Source organism: Colobus angolensis, unplaced genomic scaffold, assembly GCF_000951035.1.
Source record: "Colobus angolensis palliatus isolate OR3802 unplaced genomic scaffold, Cang.pa_1.0 Scaffold330, whole genome shotgun sequence".
In the NCBI taxonomy this organism is placed as follows: Eukaryota; Metazoa; Chordata; class Mammalia; order Primates; family Cercopithecidae; genus Colobus; species Colobus angolensis.
The window spans coordinates 2425874-2443898 of NW_012116600.1; the positions used below are offsets into that span (position 1 = coordinate 2425874).

General features: G+C 38.7%; 1 protein-coding gene across 1 annotated transcript in view; it reads right to left on the reverse strand.

Annotated features, from left to right (window-relative positions):
- Positions 1-18025, reverse strand: part of DNAH7 (dynein, axonemal, heavy chain 7) — a 333441-nt gene that overhangs the window by 33915 nt on the left and 281501 nt on the right. The window contains exons 54-57 of the mRNA XM_011952066.1: positions 14918-15094; positions 12499-12660; positions 9740-9940; positions 2669-2830 (exon numbers count right to left, since the gene is read on the reverse strand). Coding sequence (XP_011807456.1) covers positions 2669-2830; positions 9740-9940; positions 12499-12660; positions 14918-15094 — 702 coding nt within the window. The remainder of the gene's footprint in view (positions 1-2668; positions 2831-9739; positions 9941-12498; positions 12661-14917; positions 15095-18025) is intronic.

Consider the following 18025-nt stretch of genomic DNA (forward strand, 5'->3'; position numbering starts at 1 on the left):
TTTCCTCCATGTCATTTTATGGCTTAATATCTCATTTCTTTTTAGCATGGAATAATATCCCATTGTCTGAATGTATCACAGTTTATCCATTCACCTACTAAAGGACAACCTGGTTGCTTCCAAGTTTTGCCAATTATGAATAAAGCTTCTACACATGCCTATATGCAGGTTTTTGTGTGGACCTAAGTTTTCAACTGCACTGAGAAAATAGAAAGGAGCATGATTGCTGGATCATATGGTAAAAGGATGTTTAGTTTTATGAGAAACTGCTAAAGTATCTTCCACAGTGGCTGTACCCACACCAACAGTTAATGAGAGTTCCTGCTGCTCCACACCCTTGTTAGCATTTGATGGTGTCAATGTTCCAAATTTTGGTCATTCCAATAGATGTGTAATGGTCTCTCATTGTTTTAGTTTGTATTTCTTTGATGACATATAATGTGGGGAGCATCTTTCATATGCTTATTTGTCATATTGTATATATTTATTAGTGAGATGTCTGTTAAGATCTTTGACCCCTTTTTAAATCTGGTATTTTGTTTCCTTATTGTTGACTTTTAAGAGTTTGTTGGATATTTTGGATAATAGTCCTTTATCGGATATGTCTTTTGCAAACATTTTCTCTCAGTCTGTGTTTTTTCGTTTTTGTTTTTTGTTTTGTTTTGTTTTGTTTCTTTTGTTTTTTGTTTTTTTAAGACAGGGTCTTGTTTAGCTAGGACTTGTATTAACTAGGACTTCTAGAACAATGTCGAAAAGCAACAGTGAGAAAGGATATCATTGCCTTGTTCCTGATCTTGGTGGGAAAGCTTCTAGTTTCTCATCATTTAAGTACAATTTGCTGTAGGTTTTTTGTATATTTGTTTAATCAAGTTGAGGATTCTCCCCCTCCATTCCTAGTTTACTGAGAGGTTTGTTGTTGTTGTTGTTGTTTTGCTCTGTTTTGTTTTAAATCATGAATGAGTTGGATTTTTTCATTTTTTTTCTGCATCTATTGATATGATCATGTGATTTTTCTTCGTCAGCCTTTGAATTCATTAACTGAATTTGTAATGTAAACCAGCCTTGCATACCTGCATACTTTTAACTGACTCTTCACTATAGAATATAATATTTTAAACTAGAATATACCCTACAAATGTTCAGAACAAATTGTTAAATGGAAGAGCTTCTCATCCTTTTTTTTTTTTTTTTTGTATTGAAAAGTGTAATTATAGCTTGAATACTTCCTCAGGCTCTGTATCACTGCATTTTTGCTGCCTTATTAGTGTACTTTTTGCATAAATGTTACTACAAGAAAATAGCTCATTAAATTTATGATTCTTTTGAATGTTTTGTCAAATTTAGATTCTGCAAAATTGAAGGCTTTCTGAATTCATTCTATAGAATAGGAATTTGTCTGATGAAACACAGAAGCTCAAATAAAAGATTCTTCACATAAGGTTAGATACAGCATCTGAACTCTCAGTATTTATTTTGTTCAGTTTCTTCTTTACTTTTGTAGAGATAGAATCCAATGCCTTTCTGTTTGTAAGCCTTTTTAAAAAGTCATAATTTACTAAACATTTCAAAAACTAAAACTTTTTTTTTTTTTTTTTTTTTTTTTTGAGATGGAGTCTCGCTCTATCGCCGGGACTGGAGTGCAGTGGCTGGATCTCAGCTCACTGCAAGCTCCGCCTCCCGTGTTCCCGCCATTCTCCTGCCTCAGCCTCCCGAGTAGCTGGGACTACAGGCGCCGCCGCCTCGCCCGGCTAGATTTTTGTATTTTTTTTTTTAGTAGAGACGGGGTTTCATCGTGTTAGCCAGGATGGTCTTGATCTCCTGACCTCGTGATCCGCCGGTCTCGGCCTCCCAAAGTGCTGGGATTACAGGCTTGAGCCACCGCGCCCGGCCACTAAAACTTTTTAATACTCAATTGATGAAATGATTTAGTTGTAGATTTCAAATTAAATTTGAACAAAATTACCAAAATTTAGAGGATTAGCTTTCAGAAAAGGGCTTCATATTTTTATAGGACATTTAGGTTTATTTATCAAGTGCTTCTTAAAAGGTACAGGTATGTCGAAAATCCCATTAATAAGTAGCAAAGAGAGAAAGGGTACTGCCATGCTGCGTGCGTATGAGTACATCCGAATTGGAGAGGCTGAAATACGGTTGATGTGACAAGATTAGGCTCTTTGGCTTCTTTCCAGAATCTATACTCCAGGTTAACACCAATGGCTTAAACAGATTTTTTTTTTTCCTGACAAATGGTCCAAACTTTGGAATAATGGTATAATGAAATTTTCCTAAAAATAAAGTCATACTCCACAAAAGAAGAAAACTGGTCTGTTTGTTTTTTACATTTTGGAACCTGGTTGACCAATAGTCTTCTCAAGTCCTTTTCAAAATAAGTATAATATTATCATTTTTGGATCTCCCAAAGTGTTTATGTAACCAAAATAAATGATATAACATGGGTTTCTAATAGACAAACTGATGTCCTAACTACCTAGTATAGCAGTTATAATATCCTATGATAATAAAGTACTACTTAATCAGCTGTTGGGAACTACTCTCCTATTCATTTTGTAAGAATAGAAATTAATCAGAAGTGCCCACTTACTGTAACACACTTATAGCATGAAAAAGAACAACATAGGTAATGTCCTTGCTGTGATTTTTATAATACCTCATACTGGTTCAGGAACATGTGGAGTTGCTGTACACTGATTCTCAGATCAGTCTCATTGAACTCATAAGGAATATTCCAACCTAGGGGTCCAAATTTCCGTCTTTCTTGTACCAAAGCATGAAAGAAACACAGGCCATAAAGCAATTTCTTGAATTCCTCCTGTAATTAGAAGAAATGATGCCACATCATTATTTTCTCCATATATTGCATTATATTTACCATATTTTAAAATGAAAGGAACTTCCTTTCACTTGTAAATAGCATAGGGATATATTCATCCCAAATTATAATTATAACAGAATTAAGTATGTTTCTGCAGCTCTTCAAGCAAAGTATATCTGTCTGTGTACATGCACACATAGCTATGCACACACAGCTATGCACACACAGCTATGCACACACAGCTATGCACACACAGCTATGCACACACAGCTATGCACCCCAGGTTTTTAGGAAGCATGGGAGGCTCATCTAACTTAATCCTGTGTTACCGATTTTGGAGGTCTTTACTGAAGCATCATAAGGCAACACATAACAATTCCAATGTGTGCTCCCAGATCACCACGGAGAAATGTTAAAGGATGTAATTCGAACTGATTAGAGATCTGTAAAACCCACAAGGAAAATAGGAAACAGGGAAGATAGAACTAGAAAGAGGATTTGTGAAGAGATTTCCTGGGAGGGAACAGCTGTTATGCTGGGAGTCCCCTTCCCCTAACCCCCAGTGGGGAGGAGTGGGGAGGGTTATGTGGGGTCTACCCTTTAAGTTCGAGTTAGTGAGAAGGAATTGATGGGGCCACATGGAGAGCTGACACATGTCCCCTGCAGTTGGGGCAGGGTGGAAAGTAGGGAGAGGATGGTAAAAGTGAAGTCGCCACACTCCTCCTACAGTGGGCCCATCCAGTGGGAATCTCAAGGAGCAGACAGGGAGTGTGGGCTGAGAATGGGAGCTGGGGGTCATTTTAAAGGTGCCCTGGTCAAGAATACTTCTGCCACAGGGTGAGGAAACCCCAAGGGTAAGAGCCTGTATGAAGGGAGTGCTGGAGAACCAGAAGCTGAGGAGAATTTGGAGTAGCCATCTCGAGCAGAGGCACTGCCGAAGGTGACACAGTCACAGTCACGGGAGTCCAGCAGGGGAGCCGAAGGAGAACCCATGAAAACACTCACAAGAGATTTCACAAAGAGCTCAAGAGTCAGCTTGAAATGATTTGTCAAGTCCAGAGAGCTGTAGGCAATAGCAGCCCCCATCAGGAATTTCTGCCTCTCCCAGCCTTACCCTCACACACACTTGCTGCTGAGCAGTCTGCATCAGCAGCTATCAAGTGCAGGAGGAGTCATACAAAGAAAGATGCCAACTCCATCTTCCCCCAAGGGCAGGAAGCCCACCAACTGCAGGCCCAAGGTGAGACACTGAGAAGTGGAAACCTAGATTTTGAATAAAAGTTGAAGTAATGATCAATATATTACATTATACTTCTTGGTTTTTGAATCAAGGCTGGCTTGGCAATTTAAAATGACTATAGAACACTTTACTACCTAACAGTAATCAGAAAAGTCACAGAAATGACCTCTTACACAAGAGCAGGGGAAGGGTTTCCTTCATAGAATAAATTTGAAAGGGAGAGTGGGAGACAAAAGAAAAAGTAGCATAAATTTAACCACAGAGGTTAAACATGCTGGGCTAATTCTGGACTATTTTCAATATATTAGAGAATTGAGCAAATCAGTAAATGTGCTGATATGTTGAAAGCCAGGCTTCTCATTGCAGAAAAGGGGATATACAAATATGGAATGAGGAAAAGCAAAAAAGATATCTGAGAAGAGTGACTGAAATTGGAGGCATTAGTATGAATTCATCACTTATAAAATATGTATGTAGTATTTATGTGCACATGAACTTGTCTGCATGCACGTGTATGTATATTTGTATATTTGCATGTAGGTGTGTATGTATATTTGTACATTTGTGTATGTGTGTACATGTGTATACTTCTAAGTTCTCTCCACTGAAAGCGTCAAGAAAATACAGATAATGCAGTAGCAATAAGCTCCTCTAACACCCAAACCATACTCTCTAATGCCATTCTCCATTAAAAGGAAATGGGATTCTTCAGAAAACTGGCTGATTCCAGAGCTGGGGCAAGATAGGTATACCATGAGCCTGGAACATCTTATGTCAGAAAGTAAGAGGTACTACTGCTACTAATCATCAGATAATAGAATTTTTTTAAAAAATATGGAACCTATACCAAGTACAGAGGAAGCAGTTTGAACGAGCCCTAATTGACCAAGTCTGGAACAATCTGAGCACCAAAAGACTCAAGTATAGCAATGAAAATACTTAATGTACCATTGAGGGGGAAAAAAAAGCCTAGGAATTCATAGTCCATGCCAATTAATGGATACACAAATGGCGGAGAAGGGAGAACAGTTGCTTATAGTAGAGTGCCAAGTGTTGAATGTGGAAAGGAGCACTCAGGTGGGAAATAACATTTTTACAATCGTCACAGGAATAACTGGATCGGGTAAGAATCATTAATGATTACTAAGTCTGGGTTGGGACTGGATTTTGAGGAGGAATGGGATATTTTCATGGTGCTAAAGTATCTCCCCCACAGACCGATTATTCGTGGCAAAGGGGAAAACAGTTATTATACAGTGAGGAAATAAGGCAATACTTTGTCTCGGTGATCAGAATTAGTATTATCAATGAAGGACAAATGGCATCATGTGCCTCCAGATGTGATCTCTGAGCATACAGTATCACCTATGGAATATCTTGGCTAAGAATGAATCACTTGAATCTAATTATGAGAAAACATAAAAAAAAAACCAAAATGAGAAATTTATTAAAAACCAGAGAGGAAGTCCTAGCCATAGTAAACAGGCAAGAGAAAAAATAAGACATCCAAGTAGAAAAAGAAGACAAACTCTTCTCTCTCTTTGCTGACAATATGATTCTATACCTACAAAACACCAAAGACTCTGCCAAAAGACTCTTAGAACTGATAAATGACTTCAGTAAAGTTTCAGAATACAAAATCAATGTACAAAAATGAGCAGAATGTCCATACACCAATAATGTTCAAGCTGAAAACCAAATCAAGGACACAATCCCATTTATAATAGCTGCCTTCCATCCCACACAATACCTAGGAATACATTTAACTAAGGAGGTGAAAAATCTCTACAAGGAGAACCACAAAACACTGCTGAAAGAAATCACAGGTGACTCAAATGGAAAAACTCCACACTCATGGACTGGAAGAATCAATACTCTTAAAATGGCCATACATCCCAAAGCAATATACACACTCAACACCATTCCTATCAAACTATCAATGTCATTTTTCACAGAATTAGAAAAAACTAATTCTACAACTCATAAAGAACCAAAAACAATCCTAAGCAAAAAGAACAATACCAGAGTCATCATATTACCCAACTTTAAATTATACTACAAGGTTACAGTAACCAAAAGAGCATGGTACTGGTTAAAAAAAAAAAAGAAAGAAAGAAAAAGAAAAACAGACACATAGACCAATGGAAAAGAATAGCGAACCCAGAAATAAAGCTGCACACCTACAGCCATCTGCTCTTTGACAAAGTTGACAAAAATAAGCCATGGAGAAAAGACTCCCTATTCAATAAATGGTACTAGGATAGCTGGCTAGCCATATGCAGAAGAATGAAACTGGATCCCTACATTTCACCATATTCAAAAATTAACTCAAAATGGATTAAAGACTTAATGTAAAAATTCAAACTATAAAAATCCTAGAAGAAAACAGAGGAAATACCCTTCTCAAAATTGGCCTTGGAAAATAATTTTTGGCTAAGTCCTCAAAAGCAATTGCAACAAAAACAAAAATTAATTAAACTAAAGAGCTTCTGCACAGCAAAAGAAACTATCAACAGAGTAAAAAGATAACCTTCAGAATGGGAGAAAATATTTGCAAACTATGCATCTGACAAAGGTCTAAAATATTCAGAATCTGTAAGGAACTTAAACAATTTAGCAAGCAATAAACAAATAACCCCATTAAAATGGGCAGAAGACATGAACAGATACTTCTTGAAAGAAGACATACAAGTGGCCAAGAAACATATAAAAAAGTGCTCCACATCACTAATCATCAGAGAAATGTAAATCAAAACCACCATGAGATACCATCTTATACCAGTCAGAATGGCTGTTACTAAAAAGTCAAAACACAATGGATGGGGGTGAGGCTGCAGAGAAAAGGGAATGCTTATACACTGTTGGTAGGAATGTAAATTAATTTAGCCACTGTGGAAAGCAGTTTGGAGATTTCTTAAATAACTTAAAACAGAACTACCACTCCACCAAACAATCCCATTACTGCATGTATATCCAGAGAAGATAAATCATTCTGCTCAAAAGACACATGAACTCGTATGTTCTCAGCACTAATTGCAACAGCAAAGACATGGAATCAACCTTAGAGCACATCAGTGGTGGATTGGATTAAGAAAATGTAGTACTTATACACTGTGGCACACTATGCAGCCATAAAAAAGAATGAAGTCATGCTCCTTGCAGCAACATGGATGCAGCTGGAGGCCATTATCCTAAGCTAGTTAATGCAGGAGCAGAAAACCAAATACTGCATCTTCTCACTTATAAGTAGGAGCTAAAGATCGGGTAAAGACAGACACAAAGAAGGAAACAATAGGTCAGGTACGGTGGCTCATTCCTGTAATCCCAGAACTTTGGGAGGTCAAGGAGGGCAGACCACTTAGGTCAGGTGCTTGAGACCAGCCTGGCCAACATGGTGAAACCCCGTCTCTGCCAAAAAATACAAAAATTAGCCAGGTGTGGTGGTATGTGCGTGTAGTCCCATCTACTCATGAGGCTGAGGTGGGATAATCATTTGAGCCTGAGAGGTGGAGGTTGCAGTCAGCTGTGATTGAGCCACTGCACTCCAATCTGGGCAATAGAGTGAGACCCTGTCTCGAAAAGAAAAAAGAAAAGAAAAGAAAGAAACAATACATACTGGAGACTACTAAGGGGAAAGGGACTGAGGGGGCAAGGGCTGAAAAATGGTTGGGTACTATGCTCACTACCTGGGTGACAGGATCATTCATATCCCAAACCTCAGCATCACTCAATATACCCATGTAACCTGTAAATGTTTCCCCTGAATCTAAAATAAAAGTTGAAAGTACAAAAAAAACACACACACACACATACATAAAAAAAAAAACAGGGGGAGATGACTTCTTCAGAGATATCAATGTCATAAAAGACAAAGAAAGGCTGGGGAAATGTGCCAGATTAAAAAAGATGAGGCAATTAATACTAAACCAATGCTGTCATGGACAGGAAAATGCTCTAATGGACATTACTGCATCAACTGACAAAACTGAAACACAAATGATAGGTTAAATAACAGCGTATCCTTCTTAAACTTACTAAAAGTAATAACTATACCAGAATAAGATAATATCCCTATTCTTACAAAATTTACACCCAAAAAATGTAATGATAAAGGGCCATGATATATCTAACTTATCTAATTTACATGTACCTGATGTGGGGGTGGGGGAGGAATGGTGAGGGGAAGGGGGAGAGAGGGGAAACAAATAAAGCAAAAGGAATAAAATGTTAACAGGAAATGAATATGGGTAAAAAGGTGTAGGATACTCCTTGTACTATTGTTGTTTACTTAGAAATAGGGTCTTCTGGCTCTGTCACCCAGGCTGGAGTGCAGTGGGGTGATCATGGCTCACCTCAAACTCCTGGGCTCCTTCCCTCCTCAGCCTCTTGAGTAGCTGGACTATAGGTGTGTGCCACCAGGCCTGGCTAATTTTTTATTTCACTTTTTATAGAGCTATGGGTCTCACTATATTGTCCAGGCTGACCACAAACTCCTGGTCTCAAACTATCCTCTTGCCTCAGCCTCCCAAGGCACTGGGATTACAGGTGGGCACCATCATGCCTGGCCCTTGTACTATTTTTTTACTTGCAATTTTTCTGTAAGATTAAAATTATTTTCAAATAAAAAGTTAAAACAAAAATTATGATGTGCTGCTTTGGCATTTAATGAGACTTTGGTTTTGGTTTGGGCTATGTTTCATAAATTCCTGGACCTCCAATATATGCGACTACTGCTGGAGAGACCTTTTGATCTAGAAGAAAGGGAGGGTTTGAGTTAAATTTTGCAAAGAAGCTCTGTCTAGTCCATCATGTGCAGAAATGTCCTCATCACCTATCTGGGAGTAACCTGCTATCTCTGGGCCTAATCAATGCAAAAGCTAGTCCTATGGCAGGTCTTAGAAGCTTAAGAGATGGTTTGACTTAGTTTTAAATATAGGCACTCCCCTTTTTTTTAGTACCCAAGACTTTTGTTTAATGAAAGTACTTCTTTATTTTTAATGTTTTCTTTGATGTGCATTTAAAACAAATTCAGACATCAAGCATGTGAGCTTTTTAACAGCAAAAACTTACAAAGGTTCATAACCCCTCTTAAAAAGAAACTCTTCCATTTTTAATTACGGCAAAACGCTGTGAAACAATTTTAGGTCACAGACATTCACATACACAATTCTAATCATGAAAGCAGTGGGTGGTTTCCCTGCTTGCCTGGTGACACTAAAAAAGACCCTTATGAGTCCCATCAATCAAGGAGTAAAATCATTTTGGCTCTCATTATAGTTATATGAAGAAAATATTTTCATGTTTTAATTTAGAGACATGGCTCCAAATAGCACAAGACTCAGTTAATATCCTGAAACAAGATTCTCCAACCTTGCAGATTTGTACTGGGAATGTCTTACAGCTGACTTTCTAAATAGAAAGCTACATTATTAATGACACCCCATAAGATCTCAGCTGACCAGGAATGAGGCTGGTGCTAAAATTAAAATAAAATATTAATAAAATTGACTTCAGCACAGTCAATAATCAGTTATCAAAACCTACTGCACTGCGGTGCAGGAGGCCTATTTAATTTTTAGTTTTACTCAGTGCACACATCCATGATCACCAGGGGCCACTTGAACTGCTTTACAGGACCGAGGTAACAAGACTTAACCATTACTAACAGGCTTTTTGCAGCTGCCAAAGAACTCTGGATCAGAGATTGGGTCCATGAGGTATGATCGAATGATATTAGCCCGTAAACCTTTTGGTGCTTCATTGGTCATTTTCACTCCATTCTGCAGTACTGACACAGGGAAATTTGGAGATGGGTAACTTGTCAGCCACATTCGGAAATCTGGATGTGTTGACTCTGGGCTTAACTCCTGTAAGAAAATAAATCAGATACAAAAGGGTAAATAAAACCCAAAGAAAATCTCAAGAGCATACATATGAAGGATGAGTTGGAAGGGGGAGGAAGTATTTTTACAAAGTAGAAATGTAACTGCTACAATTTTCGGCAAAAGCTTTAAAATCTGATTCTGCTCCTAAAACAATAACGCATAGTTGAGAAGGCCCAGCGTGTTATCATTCTCCTCGGTAACATCAATTCATGTGACTATAAAGTTTACAAAAGTGCTATATAATTCAGAGTTGGTCCAAATAACTAAGACATTCCTAAAACTCTTGTATGTGCACTGATGTTGCTGAAACATTTACAGAAATAATTCTCTGTCCCAGGGCTAGATTAAGACTAATCCATTTTTCTTGCTGTAGCCAGGTTGTTAGAATACACAATGCACTCAGATAAGTCAATATTAAACCAAGCAGAGATTAGATGAGAGAGAGTATTTTAAAGGTGAGAAAAACTGGGATAGTCTGAAACATCAAAACTTAGTACTAATCGCTCTATTTATTCAAGGGGATGGTCATACCTGGACTGCCAAGGGTAACAAAACACTCAATTAGCACCATTGCAAGGCCATATAGGGCCTAGGAAGAATTATCATGGACCTTTCCCTCCCTTCCTGTCCAGTCCCACTTCCTACTGCTATCTCCCCGACTTGTCCATGTTAGTGTTATCCATGTTTCTTGAAATGGCAAATCTTTATTGGTAAAAAAAAAAAAAAAAAAAAAAAACCCTGAGTATTCCTACGGTGAAGGGGTGGATAAGGAAGGAGGCATTGATGGCTATGTTTTTTAATAATAATATGGTGGGTGAAAGCACCATTCTTTTTCTCCTACCAGCTGCCCCATGGTCTAGTGACTTCAGTAACATGATTAATGGGAATCTGAGCCAATCCATCAGGGACAGATTTCTCTCTTACAGGACTCTGTGATAGGTATATATAATACAATTCAACAGGTCATGAGAACAGTCTGGAGACAGATGAATCATAAGCAGACAGGCACAAATATAAAACCTCTGATAGGCCAGGCATGATGGCTCACACCTGTAATCCCAAGTCTTTGGGAGGCCAAGACAGGCAGATCACCTGAGCTCAAGAGTTCCAGACCAGCGTGGACAACCTGGTGAAAACCCTGTCTCTACTAAAAATACAAAAATTTAGCTGGCCATGGTGGCGGGGCGGGGGTGGGGGGCGCGCCTGTAATCCTAGCTACTCAGGAGGCGGAGGCACCAGAATCGCTTGAACCTGAGAGGCGGAGGTTGCAGAGAGCCAATATCATGCCACAGAACTCCAGCCTGGGTGAGAGATTGAGACTTCATCTCAAAACAACAACAAAAGCAACAACAAAACACCTCTGATATAAGGCGTGAAGCATGAGGAGATGTTGTAAGGCAAATGGTAAAAAGAATAGTTTTTCAGGCAGAAATTACATCAACTATGATGACCTATATTCTTGAGAAAGTGTGCCACACCAATAAAAGTGAAAGAAGTTCAAAAGGCTGGAGCATAGAAGTCATGATGAAAGTGGCTTGAGAAGAAACTTGAGAAGTAGGCAAAGGTCAAGTTCTGAAGGGTGCTGTAAGCCATGTTGGGGGTTTGAACTTTGTTGTTCATGCCTTGGGAGGCCATCGAAAAGTGTCAGGCAGTGAAGCAATATCCATTCACGAATTCAATAAATATCTACTGATTGTATCCTATGGGCTTCACTGTTCAAGGTGCTGGAGGGAAAGCAGAGGACACAACAGATAAAGACAAAATCACTGTCTTCATGATGCTTACGTTCTAGTGGGAGACACGGCCAGAACAAACTGGCGCTAAGTGACATCAAGAAAAAACAAAGCCAGATGGGTGGATGGTGCAACTTCTACCATCACCATGGTTATTTAGGAGGGAATTAGGAGTGGGCTCGAGTCACAGGTAATTCCAGAGGATTCATTTTCTCTGTGCTTGTTGAGATCAAGTGCCAGGCTTTCTGTTTACTCAGTTGAGCTACGTGGAGTTTTTTTCCTGGAATTTCTGCCAACCAGAACAGGGAAGTCCCATGACCCACTGCAAGGTGGGTGGGAACAGTGCCCTTTTGGTTTCAGATTGATCTACTGTGGCAGGGTAACTGGCCAACTGGGAGAGAAGTAAAGAAAAGTGACATTCTGAAGCCTTTGAGTTTAGAGTGCCACATGAATTTCACCTTGAACAGTCCTCCTTGGTTACTTCAGGCCATTGTTACAAAGAGTAAGTTGATATGTGTCTACCCTGTGACTCTCCTCCTCGAGCCTGCTCCTCGGGATTGAGGATATTTCCATCTCACTGGATGAGCCCTTGTCGCTGTTAAGAGGGATTTGCCAAGGCCTGGCTATGTTCTCACCTCTGTTCCTCCAGATCTGGTTTTCAATGTGAGCCTATCTCTCCTGCAATCCAGTCAAAGCACTAACCTGCAACTCTCCAAATTAGAGAGGAATGGAGCTACCTGAATGTTATGTATATTACTAATTAGATTCAGGGAATACAATCTAATAAGTATAAACTTGCATTTTTACCTCACAGACTTTCTCAAGGGTTGGCATCCAAGACGTCGCAAGGTGACAATTCTGAAGAACAACCCAGGTTCCTTCCTTGACAGCTTTTTCTAACATCTTCATAGCAATGGGCCCTTGGCCTTGACCAAGAGATAAAGAGCTAAGTTTTGATCCCCCATACCCCTGTGTACAAGAATAGTAAAGATGTTATTTAAAAATCACATTTTAAGAAACATCAATATTGTTATTTAAAAAAATGTTAACATTAACTATACTACAATTTAATTGGGTCACATGTCTCAAAAAGTCAAACACATGCACAAACACATCCCTAAAAACCTCTCTTTGATAAAGAATCTTATAAACACTTAGGTAAAAAAGCAAGTCAATTCATGTAGGAAACAGTCATGGCAATAAATGGAAAATTCTGTAGTCTTTGGTTGTTGATAGAAGGGATAGAAAGAATAAATTAAATAGACTGTTAACATAAGGAGGAGGTGAAAGGCACTGGCAGTCTTACAGCAACTCCTAAAATCCAAAGCTGAAAACTAAAAAGAGACAGATGAACTTGTCCTGTTTCCTCCAGATCTTTGAATAACTATATTTTAGTTATTTTGGCTACTGTATAAAAGAGAATTTTAAAAATTGTCACTGATTCCCATGTCAGTTTCTTTAGAGAGTTCTGTGGGAATGTTTTCCTGTATTCAGTTCTACTGTATTCCAATCTGTCCATGGCTTCTGGGTCTCCTTTCTGGGGTAGTTATCACCAGACTGCCCCTTCAGAAGAGGCCTGGATATGGAAGAGTGGGGTCTCAGTCCCTCCCGAATGCCCATAGCTTATTGTCACTAGCTAGCTGGTAGAGGCAGCAGAAAACAAAGTAGAGCTGGATCCTGCTATTTCTGGAAGAAGTGGAGACAGCAAGTGAAGAGAATGCACAGAGTAGGACCCACATAGGAGCCAGAGAATAATCTTATATACAATGTGAGGAGAGATACAAAGAGCAACTCGGAGGTGCTCAAAGGGTCGTCAAGCTTGTGTTGATTAGGAGAGGTGAGTCCTACATAAAAGTGAACACCTCCACCACTCCCACTCTACTCCTACCCATCATTGCTCTTCCTGGACTTTCAATAGCCACCCCCCCCTTACTAGTGGCCTCCTTCTATTCTGCACCACCCAGATAAATTCTTCAGGCTCCAACTAGGATGAACTTTATAAATTACAGGTCAGATCATGTCAGTCTGTTGCTTAAAACCCTACTCCTCCATCTTCCCATCTTACTCAATGTCCTTAATGTGGCCTACAGAGACCCTACATGATCTGGTCCTTCACACATCTCAGAGCTCATCTCCTCCAATCACCACAGCCACGTTCCAATGCTTCTTCAACAAACAGAAAGTCCTATGCTAAGCCATCTATTCTTCTGTATATAAGAATTACACTCATGCAAAAATATGTAATTCAAAAATCTGGAGGAAATAGGACAAGTTCACCTATTTATAGTTTTCTTTTCAGCTTTAGATTTTAGGAGTTGCTACAAGGCAGCCAGTCCTTTTTATTTCCTCCTTACGTTAAAAGTCTTCTTATATTTTTTTCTATGCCTTATATCAATTTTTTTGGCCTAGTAAATTTTTTTTAACCTCTCAGCTACGTGGCCTTTGAGGAGATACTTAACCTCTCCATGCTTTAGTGCTCCTATCTGTATAATAAAGATACCACCATCTACCTTATGGGGTTGTAGAACATACATGTAACAAGGTCTAGCAAAGTCAACAGTATACATTAAGCACTCAATACAAGTGGTGGTGGTGGTTTTAGAAATATCAGTAGCATTACCACACTGTGTTATTTTAATTGTACCAAATTGGAAAAAATTCAACTCAGGAAATGCCCAATCATCTGTTTATCATTTTCTTGTTCTACACCATATGATGTAAGAACATTTGTACTGAATTCATTTGAATTAATTTTTAAAGACAGACAAGGCATGTAAATAGTAGAACATATTTTAATCTAATACAGTGACCACAATGTACAATTGTTTTGGAAAGTCAAAGAAGGTCCCCCTTTAGAGTGGCAGAGGGGTGGGATCAGAAAAGGTGCACCCCTGTGGTCACTGTCCAGGCTTGAACTTATGAAATCAACTCAAGTTCATACACTGGTGCAAATAATGCCAAAGAGTTTCCTGTCCCCCCACCCCAAATAAAAGTAAATGCCCCTTAAAACCCAATTCTGGTTTTAATTAGATTTTAATTTGGATAAGGAGTTCTTTTTTAGTGTCAGTGCTGCCATTTTAGTATCATTTTCTTGGGATTCTGTCAACCTCTGATAACTTTCAAAGGTTAAGTGACAAATTTCTACCTTTCCCTCATCCTTAAAATTTCAATTATAAGTATTGCTTTTTAAAAATAATATTCGATAACTTCATCTATTGTAAGGTACCTGGTCATCGGCAAATTTTAGAAGGGCAGCCATGGGATCTGCTCCAGGAGAGAGCACGAAAATCAGTGGTGCACAGCAGTTACTGTCTCCAAATGCCTTGGCTAAATCAAAGGGGGGTGGTTCAATGAATGCACGCCCCAATCTGTTGATTATAAATTCTTGCAACATTGGAATAACCTAGAAAGAGACAAGGATATAGTTGGAAGAATATTTGAAATCTGCCTAAAACCATTAAAAATTTAGATTCAAAAGTGTTTTAAAACAAAGTACCCTAGCTCTATTAGTTTAGGTATTCATTAATGGTGGGGAGTCCAAGGCATCAATGTTTATATAAAAGCCTTTTAGATAGGAAAATCATAAAATATTTAGATAATAAAAGGTTAGTGGTAATTGATACAAACATTCAAAGACTTTTTTGGTCCCCTTGAAATGAATGTTCAAGACATAGTGGTTGAAGAAGAAACCTGAACTCTTAAGTTATACAACACTATGTTTCAAAAATTCACAACTCAAAAGTAGAAATTGTAGTGTAAGTTGTGCAAAATTTCCCCACATCATCAAGAAAGAATTGATGCCAGTGTGGAAAAGAAGGAGAAGGAAAGGAAGAGCTCTGTTCAAGAGAAACAAACCATACACCCAAGAAACCAAACAAAACTATGTTGTGTAGAATTTCTGATAGCATGTCTGAGAATTTTCTGGGAGGCTGTTTGAGAAACAGCAGCTTGGTGTCTCTGCTAATTGGTCCTTTTCAGGCCTCGATGCGAGTGTAGAATTGCATTAATCAGTATGACTGATGTACAGCCTCGGGTACATCATTCCTGCTTTCTGACGAAGGGTCTACACCAAGACGTTTATGATGGATCTATTCTCATGACCCTCACACCTCCCATTAGGCCTCGCCTCCCAACACCGCCACATTTGGGATTAGATTTCAAGGTGCGTTTTGGTGGGGACAAATTCAAAGCACACCAATAATTAAACAAATTGTGTTCATCATGTTGTCCATATATGTATATTTGTAGCTGCTATTTATTTTCAAACTGAATATAAATTCCTATCATGGCAAGTGGATGTGTGATAAAAAAGATATATATTTATTACTCTAAAGTAGCTACTTTAAAGAAGTTATTTGGTATTTCAATACTCTAACATGATATTGTTAATTCAGCTTGGTTGTCTTCTACGCAAAAAAGAAAATTCAATATATAGCAAAGCAAAGAAGGCCTAAAAATGCTGCTCCCTGAACAGGGGATTAAATGCTGTATTAGTAAAATGTAAGGGATCTTTTTCTACTTCACTTTTCAAGGGCGCGTCTGCAATGCTTCTGATAAAGTCAAGCAGGAGACATTGTCACCTGGCTCCCGTGTTCATGCCTCACTCACATCAAACAAATATTTTGACACCTTCATTAAGTTTGGCAGAAATTGAAACAATGTTGTTAACTACTCAGCATAAAACTATTCTATTTTCCTGGAAAAAAATCAACTGATACCTACTTTTACTCATTAAAAAAGTCTCAAAATGAAAGGGAAAAGTAAACCTAGGAACAAAACACAGGAGAAAAGTAATGTGGGAGAGAAGAATCCACTCATGTTTCAATTTTCTCCTTTCCTTTTTTCAAATCTGTACTCCCTTTACTACTATGCTTATCTTTTCCCATATCCAGTACTTCCGTGCTGACAAAACAAATGGAATGAAGTGAAGAATTAGTTGATACGAAGTTAAGACACGCTTTGGGTGTCTGCTTCCCTTCTGACCTTCTGCCATGCTGTGACATTGCACAAAAGCCCTGACCAGAAGCCGAGCAGATGCTGATGCCATGCTTCTTGCACCTTCCAGCCTGGAGAACCATGAGTTTCTAATCTCTCTTCTTTATAAGTCACTAAGCGTTAGGTTGTCTGTTATAGCAACACAAAACAGACTGAAACAATTATCTAATTTCAATTTCTCATCTATTAACTACCAAAAGTACCTTTTTTCCTGCTCTGAAGTATGTGTGTATATGTATATATATACACACACACACACACATATATGCACAAAATTGTCACAAATATTTGTTGTTCATTTTTTAATAACAAATTCTTGCAAATGAATGGATTGCCCCTTCACAGAATATTGTGAACACTACCTTACAGTTTAAAATTAAACTCCTAGTAGATAAGGGGCTATGAAAGCATACCAATTTCAGAAGGCAACAGTGGTATCTCAAGAGAAGGAGTAACAGAAAGATTTTTTGAAGGCCCCAGCATCACCTCGACTGAATAGCTGCTTAGATACAAGAATGGAATTGTGTGTATATACAACACACTGCACTATGTTGACAGTTCCATCAGCCTGCAACTTTTCTCAACTTGAAGCAAACTGCAGGAGCAATGTGCAGGTGCCAAGTATCTCAAAACGATGGTCTACTCTGGAAAACATTGCAAATATTTCCAAATGTCGATTTTATAGTCTATGGAACATTTACTTACACAAGATCTGTAAGTAAAAATCACTGACATCTCATAATGCCTTCTAAAAAGCGTCAGTCCTAGTGCATGTGTGACTGAGATACTGAGGGTGTTAGGGTGGGGAGCTGAGAGCCAATGAAGGAATATCTGTGTTAGAGATTAGATTTTTTTAAATCCCTCCAATATTTCTCTAGATTCATTCAAACATGGAAAATATATAGGTGAGCAACAACACATCTATAAATGCCTGATAGAATAGACTTACCTAAGAGGATGACTTATATACTGTTCGTGCAAAATAAACATCTGTTGAATGAATAAATTGATTTTATGTTTCAGGTTTTTTTTTCTTCTTTAAAATCTGTATAAATTTCAGCCAGGCATGGTGGCTCACACCTGTGATCTCAGTACTTTGGGAGGCTGAGGCGGATGGATCACCTGAGGGCAGAAGTTTGAGACCAGCCTGGCCAACGTGGTGAAAGCCCGTCTCTACTAAAAATACGGGTTTGGTGGCGCGTGCCTGTAATCCCAGCTACGCAGGAAGCCGAGACACAAGAATCACTTGAGCCGGGCGCGGTGGCTCAAGCCTGTAATCCCAGCACTTTGGGAGGCCGAGACGGGCGGATCACGAGGTCAGGAGATCGAGACCATCCTG